General features: G+C 42.6%; 1 protein-coding gene and 1 long non-coding RNA gene across 4 annotated transcripts in view; one reads left to right on the forward strand and one right to left on the reverse strand.

Moving 5' to 3' along the window:
- Positions 1-806: 806 nt before the first annotated feature.
- Positions 807-4921, reverse strand: LOC132355489 (uncharacterized). Its single transcript, XR_009499634.1, has 2 exons — positions 4579-4921; positions 807-1102 (listed from the first exon to the last, which is right to left on the reverse strand). It is a non-coding gene; the product is annotated as an uncharacterized LOC132355489 (long non-coding RNA).
- A 158-nt stretch (positions 4922-5079) lies between these two features.
- NDEL1 (nudE neurodevelopment protein 1 like 1) overlaps positions 5080-22039 on the forward strand; it is a 33753-nt gene continuing 16793 nt past the window's right edge. For 2 of the 3 annotated variants that reach the window (XM_059907459.1, XM_059907460.1), the window contains exons 1-6: positions 5141-5223; positions 13892-13989; positions 15411-15564; positions 16477-16625; positions 18567-18703; positions 21566-21739. In XM_059907459.1, coding sequence (XP_059763442.1) covers positions 13904-13989; positions 15411-15564; positions 16477-16625; positions 18567-18703; positions 21566-21739 — 700 coding nt within the window. In that variant the 5' untranslated portion in view covers positions 5141-5223; positions 13892-13903. Of the gene's footprint in view, positions 5224-13891; positions 13990-15410; positions 15565-16476; positions 16626-18566; positions 18704-21565; positions 21740-22039 lie in introns of all 3 variants that reach the window. The other variant, XM_059907461.1, reaches the window with a different exon arrangement.

Raw genomic sequence — 22039 nt, forward strand, 5'->3', positions numbered from 1 at the left:
GGCTGAGTAATATTCCATTGTATATGTATAGATACACATATACTTCACCTTCTTTATCCTTTCATCTGTTGATGGACATTTAAGTTTCCATGTCTTGGCTATTGTGAGTAGTGCTGCTATGAACATAGGGGTGCACAGAGGTGGGCATTTTTGAATCAGCCATGAACTGGTTATCATTCCTTATCTTGGAAGGGGAAATTTACCAGCTGGTTGAAGGCTCTGGCGTTCTGTAGACCACCTAGCAAGTCATTCATTCAACCAATATTTACTGAGTGGCCACTCTCTGCCAGGCACTATGATGGAAAGTAAGATAAACTTCTCTATTTAAGGCATCTGCACATATTTTTACGTTCTTAATTTCACATCTCTGTTGCATTGTATATAGCAGCCCTTTATTTTAAGGGCCTTGACAGTTTTACGGAGAAGAATCCCCTGAGCATTAAGCCCTATTTTCCCTCAGCAGCAGCCCCTGCCACACGTTATCCTCTTATCCTGGTGTGTTTCTTTATAGTACTTGTCATGACCTGACAGAAATAAATTTGTCTATTTGCTTACTGTCTTCTTCATTAGAATATGAGCTCCATGTGGGTGGGATGTGCTTTTTATAGTTATATGGTTGAAGCCCCAGGGCCTAGAACAGAACAAGCACTATAAACCCATAGCTGATGAGTGAAAGACTTTATCAAATCACTTCTCACCTCAAGGTCCAAGTGTATAGTTTTTTTAAATTAAAAAAAAACAACTAGTAGTTATTGTAAATTACAAAAGCAAAAGATGTTGCTTTGGAGATTGTGGATGCTATAGACTGAGTTTTTTTAGTATTTATTTATTTATTTATTTTTGCCCGCATTGGGTCTTTGTTGCTGTGCACAGGCTTTCTCTAGTTGCGGCAAGTGGGGGCTACTCTTCGTTGCGGTGCGTGGGCTTCTCATTGCAGTGGCTTCTCTTGTTGCGGAGCATGGGCTCTAAGCGCACGGGCTTCAGTAGTTGTGGCATGCGAGCTCAGTAGTTGTGGCACATGGGCTTAGTAGTTGTGGCGCATGGGCTGAGTTGCTCCGCAGCCTGTGGGATCTTCCCGGACCCAGGCTCGAACCCATGTCCCCTGCAATGACAGGCAGATTCTTAACCACTTCGCCACCAGGGAAGTCCCTATAGACTGAGTTTTAAGTTTGGGGCTAGAGAAAAGTCATAATTGCTCATGGTCCAAATCCCAGTTCCTTTGTAACCTAGCATCACCTAAGTTCAGCCTTTCAGACCAGTGAAAATCTTCTCTCTCTATGGTAATTTTTCTCAGAATGTGGGGCATTTTCCAGAAAGTGCTGTCAGTCTTGCATTTGGAGTTATTGCCACCAAACCATTGATTCATTCTCTCAGCTGCTGCACCGCGCGGCTTGCAGGATCTTAGTTCCCCCATCAGGGATCGAGCCCAGGCTCTGGCAGTGAAAGTGCCGAGTCCTAACCATTGGACCGCCAGGGAATTCCCTCTCTTTCATTGAAGCATGTTAAATGAGTGTTTGCTAAGTGCCTGTTGCTGGTAGATATTAGGACAATCAACATTATTCCTGTGCTCAGTGAGCTTTGGTTCCTTGGGGGAGGTCAGACACCTCCATGACCAAAAGGCCGTGTTCAGTAAGTCTCCTGTGAACTATGCAGGGCTCTACATAGTTCCTTCCTCCCGAGAGGAAGGAGCATTCACTTTGGGGCTTTAGGTATCAGGGAAGGCTTCCTGGAAGAGGTAGCAATGAGCGAGACTTCAAAAGGCAGAGAGGAATGCAGGCTGGCCCTAGGGAGCAGCTGTAGCGCATCGGGCAGTGGAAGTCAATAAAAGGCCCAGAGAGGAAGGGAATTGTCCATTTGGGGTACACAGTGGAGGGTCTGATTAGACCCAGCTAGGTAAACTGCAGGACGGAGACAGGAGAAGTGGGTTGGAGTTGCTTTGGGAGGACCTTGAATGCCAGACTTCGTAGTTCGTGTTTTATCACAAAGGCAGTAGGACACCAAAACAAGTTTTGTTGCCTGTGATGCTCTGTACACAGTGGGATTTTAGAAAGGTTATTCTGATGGCGGTGTGCACTGCAGGGCTGGAACAAGCAATTCGAGGGAGAGAAGTTCGGGAAGGGATACTTTGGACTCGGGAGATTCAGGGGCAGAAGACTGGAAATGTATTTATTTGAGAGTTTATGAAGGGAAAGTCTTTCAGATTTCATTTCACGTGAGTGAAGTGAAAGCTGGGGAAGGGGATAATGAAGGGTGAGTTGACGAGGCTTTAGTGCCTTCGTGACTAGGGGAGTAATGACACCATTGGCAGAAACGTGAAACCCTTTCTGGAAATTTCAGCTGTGGCAAATGGAGAACCTGTTTGAGGTTTAGACATGAAGAGCTGGAGGTGGTGATGGGAATCTCGTGGACGTATCCAGCAGGCCATTAGTAACTAGCCGGCCCTTGGGAGTCCCTTGCCCAGCCTGATTGATGCGCCTATAGCTTAGCAGAAAACACCTGGCCAAAGAGATATGGAGATCAGACTGAATCAAACCTTTGAGTTGGAGGTGTCTGCTCCCCTGATTCACTAGTTTCACATGCCCCATCTCCTCAGAGTTTTCACGGCGGGCCTGTGTGCACCGCATCACCTTTTGTGAGTGTGTGAAGTGGCTGGAGTCCACATTCTCACTGGCTGGAGTCCACATTCTCATTGGCTGGAGTCTGTGTTAGTCTCCAGACCTCTCCTAAGGCAGCTGGTCAACCCCTCCTCTTCCAGCGTTGGAAGCTGGCCTCTGTTTCCCGGGTCTCGGAGTTTGTGGTAGGGAAGGTGGGATGCTCTCGGGGGCTGTGACGTTGACCACCTTGGCTTGGTCCAAGAAACACCTTGGATTGGGACCCATGCCTCAGCAAACCCCTGCCTAATGGTTTATGAAGGCAGAGGGTGGGGCAACCCTCACTCACCTTTCTGCCTTCACAAAGCTGATTGTAACTTCTTTTCCCCTTTGAGGCTGCCTTCCGTCTTTACCTCCACTTTATTTTCCCGGGATGGACAAATTGGAAGCAGGGAGTGGGGCAAAGGTTGCTGTTACTTTGGAGAAAACTCAACCAACACAGAGGAGGGAGTTCAGTACAGGGCTTTGATACCTCTGAGAGCCCTGCCAAGCAAAGGCCATTCATTCAGATGGGGCCAACACACCAGTCCTGACAAATACCAGTTCTGGTCCAGGCTGGGTGGGAGGGGTGGTGGCCTGGAAGATGACGCCCACATTTTCTGCAGGCCCTGGCCTGCCATTAGGTGACTCAGTGTGTTTCCCAGGACTTGGCAGGGACCAGAGCTGCAGCCTTTATTTGCTCTTGGGGTGGGACTGTTCTTTCTTGGCATCAGATGCACAGGAAGTCCTCCCTGCTCATCACCTCTGGGGCTCTGCTTTCCTGGCTGAAGCTGTGCCCTGGTGGATGAGGTCACAGGCTTCCATGATGTCCCAGGTCACTGGGCTTGCACTAAGACCTGCTTGGGTTTAAACCTCAGCTCCCCGGGCCTCAGTTTTCCAATATATAAAATGCATGTAATAATTTTAGCCTCACAAGCTGCTTATGAGGAAATGTACGTAAAGCTCTTAGCACAGGGCTCTAGCCCAATAAGTGGTCGTTATTAATAGTCCCCTTTCTTGAGTGGCAGTAGAGTAGTGGTTAATAGTGTGGTTTCTCGAGTTAGATAATCCAGACTAGGTGGGTTTGAACCTCGAGTCCTCTTTTTTCTAGTTAAGTGACCTTGGGCAACCTCATCTTACTGGGTCTTGGTCTCCTCTTTGGTAGGCTGGGAATAATAACAGCACCTATCTCATGGGGTCATTGTGAGAATTAAATTATGCAAACCAAGCATTTAGCACAATTGCCAGTACATACAAATGGCACAACAAAAGTGAACTACTCATTATTATTATTATTATCATGATCTTTTCAGAGTCTAGTTCGAGGTGCCATCTTCCCACAATCCCATTAATAACTTCTTTGATTTTCATTGATTTGGACACCTCTTAGAATCTATCTTGCACTGCTCCTGTTTATGTCCATGCCCTCAAAAATATAACTGGACCTCCCAGGCTCACCTTGTTCTCACCTTGAGACCTTACACATCACTGTGTCCAGAAACCTCACAAACCCAATCCCAAGAGCACTGACATCAGAGAGAATTATGTTATACATTACACAGCAAAAGTTCCTAAAATTGTTTTAAAAACATCTCTGTTTCTTCAAGTTTTCACTCCCTAAGCAGTTGCCCATCCTCCTCTATCTGAGCCAGTTCACCCCGCCCCCCCTTATCCAAGTCTCCTGGGGGGGGGATTTGTATGTATAAATAAAATGGATTCCATTAGTTGGGGGCCCAAGGGAGTGAAAACACATACACACGCATATTTACATGAATAAATATACGCTTAGATATATAAAATATACAAGTGGAAATATTTATATTCCCTCGGTGCCCCCAACGAGTCCAATCATTCATTCAGCAAATATTTGAGCTCCCACTTTGTGCCTGGGACCAAGCTATCTGCTGGGATAAAAAAGGAATGAGGCTCCGGTTCTCGTGTAACTTACATTTTACTGGAGGAAGACAAGAAGTAGTATAAAATTTCAGCTAGTGGGACTGCCGTAGAAACAACAGAGGTCTTCGTGAGAGGGAGTGATGAGGGGGCTAGAATACGCCTGAATTGGGTGGTTGAGGTGGACTCGGAGGTGAAATCTGAGCCGAGGTTCTTCTTATAAACGGGAACACTGAAACAGATACTTGCAGGACTTGGTGGCTGAAAACCGGGAGGCAGGTTGTCATCCACGGTGATGCCACTTTCCCGAACGTAGAGCCCTTTTAGGGAACCACGAAGGTCGCAAACGACACGCAGTGGGGCCCAGAACACCGGCGCAGAAGGCCGCCGCTAGCTTGACGTCAGCGCGCCGGGCACGGCGCGGCCCCGCCCCCCGTGACACCATTCTCGCCACAGCCCCGCCCAGGCCGCCCCGCGCTCGCGCGCATGCTCAGAGCCCCGCCCCCGTGCGTCACAGAATGGCCTCGGACACCCAGGCAGGCTCTGACGTGTCGGGGAGGAGCCGGGCGCGGAGGTGCGCGGAGTGGAGCTCAAGGCTGCGGAGGGGAGCGGAGCTGAGCGGCTGGGCGGGCCTGGCCAGGCCAGCGGAGAGGAGACGTCGGTCGAGCGGCGGCGAACATGCGCTTTTGACACATTGGAGGTGAGCCTGTGGTGCGGGGCCGCTCCCGAGGGCGCCGGGCCGAGCCGGCGGCGCCGAGGCCTGTCCCCGGGGAGCCTGCCAGCCCGGGGGCTGTGTCCGAGGCCCCGCCGGGCCGGGCCCGGGTTCCGGGGCGACCAGTCCGGCGGCAACTGTTCCAACCGCTCTAACTGCTCCCTCCCGCCCTGGTCCGAGGTGTGGCCCACCGGGGCGCCTGGAAGGGAGCGAGCCGGGCGGTCTCCCTAGGATGTGCCCGCGTCCGCGGGTGGGGTGAGGGATGGCGGGGACGAAGGCCGGGACGTGGCACCGTGGGCCCGGGCGCTGGTGGCGCAAGGAGCGGCTCCGTTGGAGGTGGCGGCGGCAGCTCAGCCCTCCTCCTCCACCGCCCCTCCCCCATCCCGTCAGCTGGGAGGGTGGTTCGGAGCCGGGTTGGATTTTGAACTCCCCTCGCTTCTCTCCCGCGGGGGGCCAGAGCGGAAGCAGCCCACCTTGGGCTCCGGTGGCATTCCCGTGACTGCCTGTCCCGAGCTGCTCAGCACCCCTCTTGAAGTTCAGAAAAGTGTCCCCAAACGGGTTCGGGTTGCTTGTGCTGGCCTTTCTTTTTTGTTGTTGGTAAGCAACGAAGTAACTTTACGTTTTGCCAAGGAATTGAGGGTTCTTTCACTCCTGATAATTTCGTTACATTTCTGTAGCGCCTTCACGCGTTTCAGAACACTCTCGCTATCTCCTTTGAACCTCATCACCTGCTTAGTGGCTGCGCCTGAGTCTCTTCTCGCCATTTGACGGATGGGGAAATTGAGACCAGATGGGGTGGGGGCTTAAGTGATTTCTACTGTGGGTTCTACCAGCCGGTGAGTGGCTTCGCTTGGTCCAGGACTTACGTCTCCCGGCTTGGAGTTCTGGTTTCTTTTTGTGGGATTTTTATACCCTTCTCAGCTAGAAAGCAAAGTAGAAAATTTGACTTGCCAAAAATATACCAGAAGCTAGTAGGAGATGTGTTCAAATATTTTTGAGCAGACCTACCTAGGATAAGAACTGCTACTCAGTTGTAAGAGAAATCCTACGCTGGTACTTGGTCATGGTTGCTGGCTAATTATTTTGTCTGATAAATTGTGTTGCTTTTAATCCATTTATGAAACAGGGTAATGGCTTTGCTAAGTCATGAAGTTGGTGCGGGTAAAGTGCAGCATTAAGTCATGTGTTGAAGAGAATAAAGGGGAGCTAAGGTATCTTCTCTGAATCTTTATTAAAGTTATTATTTAAAATCAGAGATCAGAAGGAACAACAACAACAAAAAACCTTTGGCTAGCCCTGGTTGCAAGTTGACTGGGTCCAGATAGAAATCTTATGAAGCAGTTGTTTTTTGTTCTGTTTTGGCTTTTTAAATTAAATAAATTGAAATTGGATGAGGAACACTTAAGTAGAAACCTCGGTAAAAACTTAGATTGCTTTTGTGACATCTCCAAAACTTATTTTTATTCTCATTTTAAGTCTTACTGGGATAAATTTGGTTACTAAAGTTTAAAATTACTTCTGACGTAAGTTTCTGAGCACTTCATAAGGTAGAAAAAGAAGTTTGATAGGACCAAAAGGGAGACCATATTTATGATTGACTTTGAAAAGTTTAAAATTCTGTACATGTCACCTTTGGGAGTAGAAGAATTTTGGTAAAAAGGTATCTATTATCTATTGTGAGTTCCAGAAGAACTCTTCCAGTCTCACTAGTCCATTCTACAACTATTAACAAGGAGACAATATCATATAAAATGGATTTTCTTAGCATTGCACAAAGAATAGTTTCTTTGTAAATATAGCATTTGGGACAGGCAGTTTTTATACCCAAATGAGTTGATTTGTCAGTTGCTAGATATCTGAAGGTCACACACAGTATGATAATGCCCCATGTAGAAGTTGTCATACTTCTGGGGTTCACACTCCATCTGTATGGGACACGGTATTGAGGGAAGATTTGGGTAGTGGGGAAGAGTATATAATTGTCTACTTTAATTTCAGCTTCAGAAGATTGTAGATGTGTCATTAAAGCTTTTTCTTTTTTTTGGTAGCAGTATAGTTTTCTGTATTGACTAACTTTCTCTAGTCTAATATCTCCAGTTACATAGTTTCAAATAACACAGTGAACACATCCTCCTGCTGTAACTTGAAGCAAAATGAACAGATTGTCTTTATGACAATAAAGGTCTGCCCCTGAGAAGGAAGGGTCTTTTGAATATCTGCAGTGGTAGCAAATTTTTGTTATTTGTAAAAAATCCAATTTCTGGAAAGGCTAAGTCTTGTGAATAAAATTAGAGTGATAAAGCTGGATAATACCAATTAGGCAGTAGAAATGAGGTATGACCACAAAGAAAGAGCTTTTTGTTTATTTTTTAATCTGGTTCTTCAAGGCTATTCCAGAAGAGGTTTTAGAAATGTTTTCAGTAATGGTGGTATCACTGAAATATGCACATAGCTTCCAGAAGTGATTGATTTTAAGGAATCATTTGTATGTTTTAAATTCTGGAGCACATTTATTTTGTGGTTATACTTCAGAGGTCTGCAACTGAATGACCAGTTTTTAAAAATAATTTAACGACGCAACTAAGACCCGGTGCAACCAAATAAAAAAATGAAATTTATGCTGCGTTTACTGTGCCAGACTCCGTACTAAGTACTTTCAAATGTTAACACACTTAATCTTCATAACAACCCTATTTTAATTATTATCCCCATTTCACAGGTGAGGAAGTGGGTCACTGAGTGGTTAAGTAACTTGCCCAAGGTCAACTAGTGAGTAGAGGACTCTGATTCCAACCTGGGCAGTTTGGCTCCAGGGTCTGGGCTCTTAACTGCTATGCTGTGCTGCTCCTACCACTTGTTACCCTCTTAAGTGTTTTTAATTGGTTTGCTTGGAAAAGCTGATGGTCATTTTAGTAAAAGGCTTCTGGCGTAGCTTACCGTTTGAGGGAACAATAAGTGACTTGTAAAAGTAGCCTGTTAATTAGAAAAATTGTAGTCTACGTTCAATTCACATAAGATTCAGCAAGAAAACAGAAGTGAGTGTGAAATAAAAACACATATTAAAATAATTTGGCTTGGGCTTCCCTGGTGGTGCGGTGGTTGAGAATCTGCCTGCCAATGCAGGGACACGGGTTCGAGCCCTGGTCTGAGAAGATCCCACATGCCGCGGAGCAACTGGGCCCGTGAGCCACAACTACTGAGCCTGCGCGTCTGGAGCCTGTGCTCCGCAACAAGAGAGGCCACGATAGTGAGAGGCCCGCGCACTGCGATGAAGAGTGGCCCCCGCTTGCCACAACTGGAGAAAGCCCTCGCACAGAAACGGAGGCCCAACACAGCCAAAAAAAAAAAAAAAAAAAAAAAAAAAAAAAATAATAATAATTTGGCTAGAATTATTTGACACTGAGCTAAGTAGTTGGACAAGGAAAATACAAGAAATAGAACTAGATTCTGAAGAAGTTTCACACGAAAGGCTATTTAAAACCTGAGTCGCCAGGGGACACTGATGGAAAAATTGGTAGTTGTATTAAGAGTACGGCCCTATTCAAGAACCAAAAAACAGGGACAAATGGACTCTTTATAGTATACCCAGAGGTGTAAACAGTGAGATTCCTCAGGCAACACTACTTAGCTAAGCACGCTTCAAAGTCATAACAGCTGTAGGTCCTCTGATACTGTATAAATGGGTCAACAACAACAATGAAAAAGAGCCTCACACAGAAAAGTTTCCAACTGGGCATGTGAACGATAACATTTGTAGATAAAAACAACCCTAACCCTATTTGTAGAAGGGTTGGCTCCACATTCAAATACATTCAAGTAAATGTTAGGTGCCAAGGGAGGCATCTAGTAGTCATTATGAACTTCCATAAGGACATTGGCCCATGGACCAATCGCCAGAATCATCAAATACTGCATATTAACAGAAGGAGTACTGGAAACTGTAAAAGTATCCTACTTGTGAATAAAATGTTGACATGCTGAAGTAGCATCAGTCACTCAACTCCAGAAAGGCATGTATGTAATCTAGAGAAGTTCCAAAGCAAGACAACAAAAATATTTAAGGGATCCAGATGGCTGCCAAGTGAATATAAAGCTAAAAGGACAAGAAATATTCACTTTGAGAAGACCAAGGCTGAGAGGTATTATCATCAAAGTCTACAGAATTAGGGCCTAAAAAAGAATACAGGGCTTCCCTGGTGGCGCAGCGGTTGAGAGTCTGCCTGCCGATGCAGGGGACACGGGTTCGAGCCCTGGTCCGGGAAGATCCCACATGCCGCGGAGCAACTAAGCCCGTGCGCCACAACTACTGAGCCTGCGCATTTGGAGCCTGTGCTCCGCAACGAGAGGCCGCGACAATGAGAGGCCCGTGCACTGCGATGAAGAGTGGCCCCCGCTCGCAACAACTGGAGAAAGCCCTCGCACAGAAACGAAGAACCAACACAGCCAAGAATGAATAGATAAATAAATTAATTAATTAAAAAAAAAAAAAAAAAAGAATACAGACTTGTTTACCAAATCCTAGAATCTTTAAAGGGAGCAACACACTAAATGTATGGTAAATTTAAGACCAAATATACTGTGTTTTTTTTTTTTTTTTAAATTTATTTATTTATTTTTGGCTGTGTTTGGTCTTTGTTTCTGTGCGAGGGCTTTCTCTAGTTGCGGCAAGCGGGGGCCACTCTTCATCTCGGTGCGCGGGCCTCTCACTATCGCGACCTCTCTTGTTGCGGAGCACAGGCTCCAGACGCACAGGCTCAGTAGTTGTGGCTCACGGGCCCAGTTGCTCCGCGGCATGTGGGATCTTCCCAAACCAGGGCTCGAACCCGTGTCCCCTGCATTGGCAGGCAGACTCTCAACCACTGCGCCACCAGGGAAGCCCCTATACAGTGTTGTGATTTCTCTGGAGTTTCCAACTTGCTTTTTTTTTCTTGTTGACACAAGAGTGATGTCCTTTTATCATAACCTCAGATTTATCCAGCTTCCCAGTCATGGTGTCTGTTATGGGATTCCTCCTTTGTCCTGGAGCGTCCATCTGGACTGAGCGACTCTCGGGGCGTGATGGACTAGGCTTCATCTTGGGATGTGCCTTCTTTGCAGTCCTGGGTTGGAGCCACTATTTCCTATAGCCTCTGCCATCCAGGTCTTGTTGTTCTCTTTTGTAGCTGTCTCAGGAGATGTGTGGGAGGTAACCCTCCTGAGTTCTTGTATGAGAAGGGTTCTCTCATTTCCTGAATTACCTGTTTCCTCTAGGTTCAGTAGGTCCTAGGATTTTCTTACTCATGCTGCTGGCTTTTCTCATTTCTCTGGTGGTTTTTGGTTGTCCATTTATATTTAAGAATTAAGGGCTGGACAGTGATTATTTTAGGTAGCTAGTGTGCAGCGGTTATCACCAAGGCTCTCCCCGGTAAGTCCCAGCAGCTCCCTATTCTGTGATGTGGGGCCTCTGCTGAGCTTTATAAGTGACTGTGAATGTGGCTTGGCCTGCCTCAGACTGATAATTTTGTCTAGCTGAGAATGATAGGTTTTATAATCCTGATTTAATGCATGGTGGTGTGTTGTGAGGTAGAAATAAACTGCCCACACATCTTTTGGCTTACACCATTTCTGAAACAGGAATTTCAATATTAATAAAGGAAAGCAGTACTTTGAAAGCAAAGAGGGAATAATAGGAAAAAAAAAGATTATAAGTCAGATTCAAATATCAGATTTCTACGGTGTTCCATGTTCCTGGTGAGGCAGAAGGCATTTATAAGTAAGACACAGGTGCTGCCCTTGGAAACTACCTGGAGAGCCACAACCTTTCATCGCTCTTCAAATATTTCTTGTTTAAAATAGAGTAAGTAGCAGCAGAACTTTGCTTCTTGTATCCCTTAGATCTTCATAACATTTCGCAAAACCATAATTGATTGTGTATGAGAAGCTGAATATTTGAGCTGCACATTGATACATGGTTGCCAGTGTTCCAGTGGCAAATGTGTCTCTGCAGATTTGAGGACCAGCACCCAGGAGCTTCTTTAGGGCTGGATTCATAGATTTCAAATGTAATTAACTTTTTTTTTTTTTTTTTGCATTTTGGGAAAAGACCTTATGTAGAGCATTCAAGGGACACAATGATTGTTGCCTCACCCTGAGGCGCTTCTCTCATGTGTCCTGTAATTATATCTTCATCTGGGTTGTCAAGGAGACTTAGGCAATGAGTCTGAGGGGTTTTTGATACCACATGGTGATGCCCTTAACTGCTCTGGATACTCTTCTGAGATACAAATAAACCTCTTGCTACTGGATTAGCCTCATCTTCATTCACACCTTACTACTAATTAAATTACAGTTACAAATAAGATTATCCGTACATCTGGGGAAATTGAGTAGGAATTGGGAACTTTGATGAAGGGATAGGATTATAAAATTAATCAGTATTATTTACTAAACAGTATACATATTTGAAGAAACAAGTCAGCTAGTATAGTCCAAACCCTTATTAAATGAAAAAACTGAGACTTTAAGAGATTAAGCAGATTGCTTAATTGCCATTAAGGAATTTAATGGCAGAGTGGGAACCCTAGAACCCAGTCTCAGCAGGACTCCTAACTCTGTGGGTTTTACATTTTAGTATGCTGTCATGCTATAATGGTTTCTTCAAGAGTAGAAAAACAGACAAAAGTGTGCCAGTGTAGGGGTAATAAGATTAGAGGAGGGTGCATTTGGTCCACTAAATGTTTATCCAGCACTTAACAATGTCTGACACATTGTAGGTGCTCAGTAAACGTCTGTAAGCACTATGTATTTTCTCTGAGCAAAGTGCTGTGCTTACTGCCAGGAGGAGACGCCAAGTATGTCAAGGACCCATCTCTTTTCAGAGAACTCTTAGGCTGATCGGTAATTTAAGTTAATTAGAAGATTGACTAATATGCCAAAAGTAATAATAGACGATGTGGTCAGGAAAGACTTGACTAAAACCAGAAGTCACAGGCCGCAAAAGCATTACACTAAATGTGTATATTAATAGTTACATTTTAATTTTATTCAACTGGAAGCTATTCTTGTGTCTCTTTGGTATACCTACCCTCAAGCTGAAGTTCTGTATTTGTTCTCTTTTCTAAACATTCGTGAGTAGTGGGTCCTGCTGGATGAATTCCATATTCTCTACAACTTCAAGTTTTAATTTACTTTTTAAATTTATTTTTGGCTGCTTTGGGTCTTCATTGCTGTGTGCGGGCTTTCTCTAGTTGCGGCGAAAGGGGGCTACTCTTCGATGCGGTGAGATGGCTTCTCTTGTTGCGGAGCACGGGCTCTAGGTGCACAGGCTTCAGTAGTTGCGGCGTGCACGGGCTCAGTAGTTGTGGTTCACGGGCTTCGTTGCTCCGCAGCATGTGGGATCTTCCCGGACCAGGGCTCGAACCCGTGTCCCCTGCATTGGCAGGCGGATTCTTAACCACTGCGCCACCAGAGAAGTTCCTATTAATTTACTTTTAAAGCTGGCCTTGAATTCTTGCTACCCAGTATGGATTAGGTTGAATCAATTTTGGTTTAATTTAATAAATATTATTAAATATCTGCTATTGTGCAGGCAGTGTGCTGGGGTTGAAATCAGTAAGAATGATACACAGCCTAATAGGGGGAGGTGTAAGCAAATGCATTATTATGTGGTAAATATATGCATGAAAGCATATTCATGGGGGCCAAGAGTTTGGGAGATTTTAGTGCTGTCTGGGTGAGGACAGGAAATGATTTCTGGAAAAGATGACAGCTAGGTTTTAAAGGATAAATAGGAGCTTTCTAAATACACAAGGAAGGAGAGCCATTCCAGATAGGGAAAAGATCCAGACCTGAAGCAGAATGGTGCGTTAGGACAATTTTGAACAGTATTGCTGGAATATAAAGTCGGATGCTTGGGGAGAGGGTTGTAGGAGGTAAGACTGAAACACTTAGGTGTGAATCTAGGACAAGCCCAGCATCTTTGGTATTCCATTGGGCCTAACAGTCGACTGGAAATTTTAGGTAGTCAGTCTAAATGCAAGGTTAACTAAATAGATATTTTTTAACCCACTCTGAAAGCCTTGGGAGAAGAACCGAGGTGAAAGAACATTGAAGTTGGAGAATTAGTGGACTTATGGAGGAAGCTTGAGACTTAAAAGGTAGTTAACAGGAAATGTTTAGAAATGTAATGATAGTAAACTATTGGGAATGTGGTCCCTGATCTCCTCGAAAGGCTACCTAGCATAAAATGTTTCAAGCAGGTGTTTTGAAGCAATTGTACAACAGAGAAGGGCACGCAGCAGTAGCAACTCTGACAGTAAGCTTGTTTTCTGTCACCTGATTCCCAGAAGATCAGTTCGCTGTGAACCAGCTGCAGGATGATTCTGTGGGGTCAACTCCCCAGAACCTAGTGCCGCCACCAGAAGCACTTCACGTGGCTTCTGTGACTTTGTTCGTCTCCTCTGCTGACCCCGTCCACAGTGCTGGTGGTCCCTGTGAGTGGGGCAGTGAAATGATTTATGAGCCTGAGTTTATTGTAATAAAGAGTTAACTGCCCTTAGAATCTTTCATGTTTGACTCCCTCCAAAATGCTGCAGATTTAGTATTGTCCCAGGCTTTATACTTTTACTAAGATTCCTGTGTTCTCTATTAATTTATTTTCGTCTTTAATATTTCACAGGCTTTCTTGATCATGGATGGTGAAGATACACCAGATTTTTCAAGTTTAAAGGAGGAAACTGCTTACTGGAAGGAACTTTCCTTGAAGTATAAACAAAGGTAATGTTGAAAAGCATCCTAAAAAGGAGAGGGCTTTGGAATACATGATCTCTAGTTTGTGCCTTTTTTTTAACAAAGCTAAATTTAGAGTTTCTGATATAGGATTGGGATTCTAGAAATAGTCATAGCATTGCTTGTATTTAAACAATATAAAAATGACATAAATCCTTATATTACTCGAATTATTAAAATAGTAAGAAAACTGTCATTTGTGATTTCTCCTGGTAGTTTACCTCCTTTTATGAAGCTTATTACTGCTCTTGGCCATCTTTGGCCTGCTCGGGGTACAGATTCGGCCTGCTCGGGGTACAGATTCTGCCTCCTCATTTTGGTCTTTTGGAGATTCTGATAAGCTCTCTAGGGCTTCATAGGGTAGACTTTCTTCAGGCAGGTGTTATCAGTGTCTGGAGCCAGCAAAGCTTTGAGGGAGGGACAAGAGCTTCAGGGGTATATGGAGCATTTTATAAAATCTCAATCATTTCAATTAGTTGGGAAAACTTGTAGATAACCTTTTAAGTACCAAAACTTATCTTAAGTTTCTTTTTAAAATGAAACCTTTCTAAAATATGTATACATCTTCCAACTTTGGTTAACAGTTTAGTAAGACTTATCAAACCTTTTTTTGGGGGGGGCTGCATTGGGTCTTCATTGCTGTGCGCGGGCTTCTCATTGTGGTGGCTTGTCTTGTTGCGGAGCACAGGCTCTAGGCTCACGGTCTTCCGTAGTTGTGGCTCGTGGGCTTCAGTAGTTGTGGCTCGTGGGCTCTAGAGTGCAGGCTCAGTAGTTGTGGCACATGGGCTTCGTTGCTCCGCGGCATGTGGGATCTTCCTGGACCAGGGCTTGAACCCTTGTTCCCTTCATTGGCAGGCGGATTCTTAACCACTGCGCCACCAGGGAAGTCCTGTCAAACCTTTTATTGCTATTTCACTGTTATTGCTGAAGCCAGTTACTGTACTGTGCTAGTGGGTATGGAAAGTGTGCGTCTATGGCAGGGGTTCTTAGTCTTTTTGTGCCATAGGTGCCTTCATAGGCTGGGGAAAGCCTATGGACCCCTTCTCAGAATAACGTTTTTAAACGCATAAAATTAAATAATAGAATTACAGAGGAAACCAATTATACTGAAAAAACAAATCTAAATGTTAAACTAATTTGTGGATAGTAATATGTGCTTCTTTATCAATATGTTAAATAAGAAAGAGGGGTGAGTGTATAAAAAATGAATCCTTTTGAGGCTTATAACGTATTTTCATTGAACCCTGAATATAGAGTAAGAGATGCAAAATAGATGGCCTTTATTGTTTAGTATATTTTATGGTAGCATAACGTTGAGGCAAAAATTATTGAATTGATATATAATCATCTTCAGGATGATCCTTATGCTTCCTACTATAACTGATCTTTCCCGCTTTGTTTCTGATTAGCTTCCAGGAAGCTCGGGATGAGCTAGTTGAATTCCAGGAAGGAAGCAGAGAATTAGAAGCAGAGTTGGAGGCACAGTTAGTACAGGCTGAACAAAGAAATAGAGACTTGCAAGCTGATAACCAAAGACTGAAGTATGAAGTGGAAGCATTAAAGGTAATTGTGGCACTAAAAGCTGGTGTCTCATTTGCTGGGTTTTATTAAAATGAGAAATACATTCTTTTAGGTGGAGCTTAAGAGCAGCAGGCAACATAAAAATGTAAAAAGGCCTAAAGTGAATTTTTGACAAAAACTCTTTGCTTTCGTGGAACCAAGGGAAAGGTGGTTTAGAGTTCAGGAGTTCACTTGGAAACTGTAGCTGTCAGTTTTTTAGCTATAACGTTCCTAGCTATAATATTACGTTGTAGTTCCTATAATTTTCAAAAGCTGCCTGATTATTTGTTTTGACAGAGTGCCTCATTCTGTGGCACTTTAAAATTATATTTGTATGAAATACACAATTATTTCATTATGGTTCGTAGTCCCTTTAGTTTTGGAGTTTAGTTTTTAAAAATTCCCTTCTAACAAGGAATATTCAGGAGTGAAAGATTAACCCCTTTTTGCTGCTCTTCCTCACATTCCTAAGCCAGATGCTTGGGGTGTTCCTGTGTCTGGGCAGTGGGGTAGATTTGGGGAAGGTGAGGTATAGGGAATTTGAACTCTTGTCAGTCAACTTCTTTGTGCTTACCCTGGGCTGCATTCAGCCTAAGAACCCGGAGTTTCCCCCACCAAGATTGAGGCTTTTAAGGCAACAGTTTCACTATTTTACCTCTTTTCAGAGAGATCATTATTAGATTTCTTTGAGAGGAGAATGATTGACTAATTTTATATGAGTTAAGGCACTTGGAATGAATGTGTCATTGTTTTTAAATAGTGTAAAAAGGAGAGAGGGGTACCATCAACTCAGATTGTGGGTGAATTTCTTGGATCCCACCCACCCCATCCCACCCCTTACTTGGGTTACATCCTTTATTAAAGAAAACTATATGTTAATGACACATGCTTTCCTTCCTATACCCACACCTTCAGGAGAAACTGGAGCATCAATATGCACAGAGCTACAAGCAGGTCTCAGTATTAGAAGATGATTTAAGTCAGACTCGGGCCATTAAGGAGCAGTTACATAAGTATGTGAGAGAGCTGGAGCAGGCCAATGATGACCTGGAGCGAGCAAAAAGGTAAGTGAATGATGTGCATTTTGTTAGAATAACCAAAGTTGGCAATCAGTGATTAAAATTTGTTTTTAGGCTCAACCTGTCACCTAGATCTTAGTTCCAGAACATTTCCTTTTGGTATTTCATGTCACCTGTAACTTGTCACATTGAAACTTACCAAAAATCCTTATCTCCCCAGATAATGCCCTTCCAGGCTTTTCTTTCTGTTTTTCCTTTTTTCTTCTTCTTTCAGGTACCATTGTTGATCCTGTTGGTTTTTCTTTAAAACATTCATTCCTCCACTTTCCCTGTATGTTCTCAGTATTACCACACGTCTTGAAGGTGCTCACATCTTATACCTGAATCCTGCAGTTAATTCCTAGCTGATCTGTCTTTAAATTTTCACTGCTTTTTATTCTCTTCTGTTTTAATACTAATCATGAATTGTCTCAAAATAATGCTTTTATTATGATTTTGCTGAACAGCCTATAGTGGCTTGCCATTACTTTGCCAAGATTGCATATATCTATAATTAGTTGTTTCTTAACCATTCCAGACTTAATTCCTATTACTTTACAATTATTGTCTGATATTCCTTTCCTTAGTATCTGAGTGACACTTAAATGCTTGGCATGATGCTAGAGTTGAGGATACAAAGATAAGCTAGCCACTGCCCTTGGGCGTGACAGATAGGGACAATCCACGTGACAAACAGTGGTACAGGAATGTACAGACTGCTCCAGGGCATAGAGAAGGGCTAAAGTACTCTGGTAACTGGGGAAGCTGAGTCTGCAAGGAGGAGTAGATGTTAACCGGTGAAGAGAGAGGTGCGAAGGCAGAGAGGCAGGAAAGTGCATGAGGTATTAATATTTCACTTTGACTGAAGTGTGTAAAGACAGTATGGCTGAACAAGATGAGACTGGAAGATGTTTGGGGCCAGGTTGTGGAGAACCTTGTGCTCGACTATGTTTGAAAGTCATTCTGTAGGCAAAGAGGTGCTCCTTAAGAATTTTTAAACAAAGGAGTATTATCAGATTGTGATTTGGGAAGATAATACTGAGGAATTGGAAGTAGGGAGGAGGAGATGTGAAGGCCACTGAGGAGTAATCCGGGTGATGGATGAAGAATTAAGCCAAGGGCAGAAGATTGGAGGAGAGCAAATGGAATTGAGAGGCATTTTGACAGTTGACAGGAGGTGGTAAAATTGGACATGGCATTGAGCAGCGGTCCCCAACCTTTTTGGCACCAGGGACCGGTTTCGTGGAAGATGGTTTTTCCATGGAGAGAGACGGGGTCGGGGGTGGGGTGGGGTTGGAGTGGAGGGGGCGTCAGGTGGTAATGCGAGCGATGGGGAGCGGCAGATGGAGCTTCGCTCGCTCTCCTGCCGCTCACCTCCTGCTGGGGACCCTGGCATTGAGAGTTCTAACTTGAGGTTAGGAAATTTTATTTCTGTAGCACATAGTGGGTAGAGGGCACATAGCAGGTACCTGTCAATGTTTGCTGAATAAATAAGATGAGAAATGCAGGAAGAAGAAAAGCTTGGTAGGAAGAAAGTAAATAGAGTGGGACCTGGGACCGCGTTTTAAACTAATTCTTAGTTAATTCTTAACGTACCCTAAAACTATTGAAAAGTTTTCTTCCTGAAAATATGTAAACTTCATTGACTCATGTTTAAAGTCCAATGGGGAGATATAAATTGTATGATAAGTAGGCTTCCTTTAAGAAACTTGAAGCAATTTAGATGGGAATTTAAGAGAAAAGAATACATCGAATGGCCCCAAATGATAGTAGAGACACTAAATGCACCAGAGGTCAGAAGGGGGCGAGATCATTCTCTTTTAACTGGGCCAGGCTTTCTAGGTCATGAAATGGCATGAGATAAACTGACAGTTTCCTTTTGTAGTAGCTATTTGCACGTTATTTAATTCATGGACTCTAATTTTTTTTTTTTTTTTTTTTTTTTAGGGCAACAATAGTTTCGCTGGAAGACTTTGAACAAAGGCTAAATCAAGCCATTGAACGAAATGCATTTTTAGAAAGTGAACTTGATGAAAAGGAATCTTTGTTGGTCTCTGTACAGAGGTTAAAGGATGAAGCAAGAGGTAAAATTTATACTTAAAGAATATTTATTACCTTACTGTCCCTGAGCCAGAGTGCTAAGCTAGCTTCAGGATCAACTTTTTAAAGCTACACATTTATATGCTTTTGTCAAACACTATGCTAAGTACTCTTAATCTGTTTATTCAATATCTACATAATCAACTCTAGGAGGTAGGTATTATTATCCCCATTTTATAGGTCAGAAAACTGAGGCACAGAGAGTTTGAGTTGTCAGTAGGGATTCAAACCCTGGTCTGTTTCCCAAAGCCTTAACAGCTACCACTGTGCATATATACTGCTTGGTTTGTTTGGATTTTTTTCCTTTTTGCTTGTCCTAAATAATTTTGTCATGCACATATTAGCATTACATATGTGTACATATTGCTGTATACATATTATACATGTAGAGAATATATACTTTCTTTTAAAATTCTCCTTCCCTCCCTCTTTTTTTCTTTCATGCATATTAGAATGCAGAATATTGTAAAGAAGAAACTAAAAGTCTCTGTCAATCCCTTTATCTTGAGAGAACCCACTAAGAGTTTGGTGTGTTTCTTTCCACTCTTCCCTGTGACTATAAATAAACATACCTGTATATTTTTTTCCTTTATATAATTGGAACCACGTTATATATACATATATATTTTTTTCTATACTCCTTTAATATAGTGAATGTAATCCATGCCATTAAAAAAATCTTTTGAAATAGGTTTTTAAAAATGTATAATATTCTGTTATATATGATTTTTTTTGATGGGTCCTTTATTATTGGTCGTTAATTTTTTGCTGTAAATAGTTCTGTAAATAGTGTCCTTGTACATAATATTGGGGAGTATCTTTGATTTTCTTAGATTCTTAGAAGTGGCAAAGGATATAAGTATCTTTAATGGTTGTAACGGATGCTGCTAAATTACTTTTTAGAAAGTTGGTAACTTTACACTCTGGCAGTGACTGAGTGTCCTTCTCACAATGTTTGCTAGTATTGTGAATAATAAAAACAGATTTTAAAATTATTTAAAAATCTATTTGAAAGTTGAAAATTGATATCACATTGTTTTTAATTTGTAGTTCTTTGGTTACTACTTATGAAAACTTTTTGCTAATGTTTACTGGCTCTTTTAAAAATTGTTTTTTCATGATTTTTCCTTTTTTGGGGGAGGGTTTATTCATCTGAAGAACTCCTCATAATTTATATAATGTATAAAATATTAACTCTATCCTATTTATTTTTAAGTTTACAATTCTGGTTAAAAAAAAAAACACGTAACATAAAATTTACCATCTTACCCATTTCTAAGGGTACGGTTCAGTAATGTTAAACTATGTTCACATTGTTTTGTAGATCTCTAGAACTTTTTCATATTGCAGAATTGAAGCTCTTTGCCTGTTGAACAGCAAATTCCCATTTCTCCCTTCCCCAGCCCCTGGACACCGCAGTTTTACTTTCTCTCTTTTTTTTAAAGTAAATTTATTTATTTATTTTTATTTTTGGCTGCCTTGGATCTTCGTTGCTGCGCGCGGGCTTTCTCTAGTTGCGGCGAGCGGGGGCTACTCTTCCATGCGGTGTGCGGGCTTCTCGTTGCGGTGGCTTCTCGTTGCGGAGCACGGGCTCTAGGTGCGCGGGCTTCAGTAGTTGTGGCATGCAGGCTCAGTAGTTGTGGCATGCAGGCTCAGTAGTTGTGGCTCACGGGCTCTAGAGTGCAGGCTCAGTAGTTGTGGCACACGGGTTTTGTTGCTTCGAGGCATGTGGGATCTTCCTGGGCCAGGGCTTGAACCCGTGTCCCCTGCATTGGCAGGCAGATTCTTAACCACTGTGCCACCAGGGAAGCCCTGCAGTTCTACTTACTGTTGTTAGGTATGACTACAGTAGTCCCCCCTTATCCGAGGTTTAGCTTTCCATGGTTTCAGTAACCCATGGTCAGCTGCAGTCTGAAAATATTAAGTGGAGAGTTCCAGAAATCAACAATTCATAAATTTTAAATTGTTGTTCTGAGTAGCTGTTCTGAGTTGCTGTTCTAATTGCTGTTCTGAGTAGCAGGATGAAATTTTGCACCATCACGCTCAGTGGACGTAAATCATCCACTGAGGGTCTTGGAACATATGTTCCTCAGATAAGAGAGGGACTACTGCGCTCTAGATACCTCATATAAGTGAAATCATACAGTATTTATCTTTTTTGTGACTGGCTTATTTTACTTATCATGTGTCCATAATGAACATGGATGTGCAAATATCTCAGTGTCCTACTTTGAATTCTTTTTGATATATACCCAGGAGTATGGTAACTTTGTATTTTTTTTTAATATAAGCAAGTATTCTGTAGGTCAATTGCATAACTGGAAAAGAAAACATTAATTTTGGGTTAAAAATTCAATATTTCAAAACAAAACAATTTGCAACTATTTTGACTACTTTCTTTCTAAGACAAAGTATTTCATAGGCTAGTTAGTAAAAAAAAAAAAAAGCCAACCTATTTAAAATGACAAAAATGCACTTCATTGATTTTGTAATAATCCCCAGACTACATCATCATTTCAAAATAAATGCAAATGAGTTGATAAAGAATATTTATTTTTGTGTCATATATGTTCACTGTGAGTTCTACTTTGGACTCTGCCCTATTTCTTTTTTCATATAGGCATAAATAATTGTTAAGTTTATAGCATTTTTAAAGTCTAAATGATCATGTAGACAGTAGGGTTGTTGTCATTTTTATTCCCCTGGAAATAAAAATTGTTAAATAGGAAATTCATTTTTGAGAAGTAGTAATTTAGGAAGAGTGTCTTTATGCCATTTCAGATGTGACTTTGCTTGATGTATTTTCTTCCTCTAGTGAATATTACTACTTTTGCAACATTTTACAGATTTAAGACAAGAACTAGCTGTTCGGGAGAGACAGCAGGAAGTAACTAGAAAGTCGGCTCCCAGTTCTCCAACTCTAGACTGTGAAAAGATGGATTCTGCTGTCCAAGCATCACTTTCTTTGCCAGCTACTCCTGTTGGCAAAGGAGCAGAGAACAGTTTTCCTTCACCAAAAGGTTTGTAGTGTCTTTTCTTTTTGAACCTGTGGTTGATTATCCACTTAAGAGGCTTTGCTGGTGAAGCAGGGGTTGCTAAGGTTTAAGCAATCATTTTAATCTTTTTTTTTTTTTGGCCATGCTGTGTGGCATGTGGAATCTTAGTTCCCCAACCAGGGATCGAACCCATGCCCCCCTGCATTGGAAGCACGGAGTCTTAACCACTGGACCACCAGGCAAGTCCCTAAGCAATCATTTTAGTTTAAAAGTTGGTTAAATCTAGCACTGTGTGAAGCAGAAGGCATTGGTCTCCTAGGCCAA

This window comes from Balaenoptera ricei, chromosome 20, assembly GCF_028023285.1.
Source record: "Balaenoptera ricei isolate mBalRic1 chromosome 20, mBalRic1.hap2, whole genome shotgun sequence".
NCBI classification, from domain to species: Eukaryota; Metazoa; Chordata; class Mammalia; order Artiodactyla; family Balaenopteridae; genus Balaenoptera; species Balaenoptera ricei.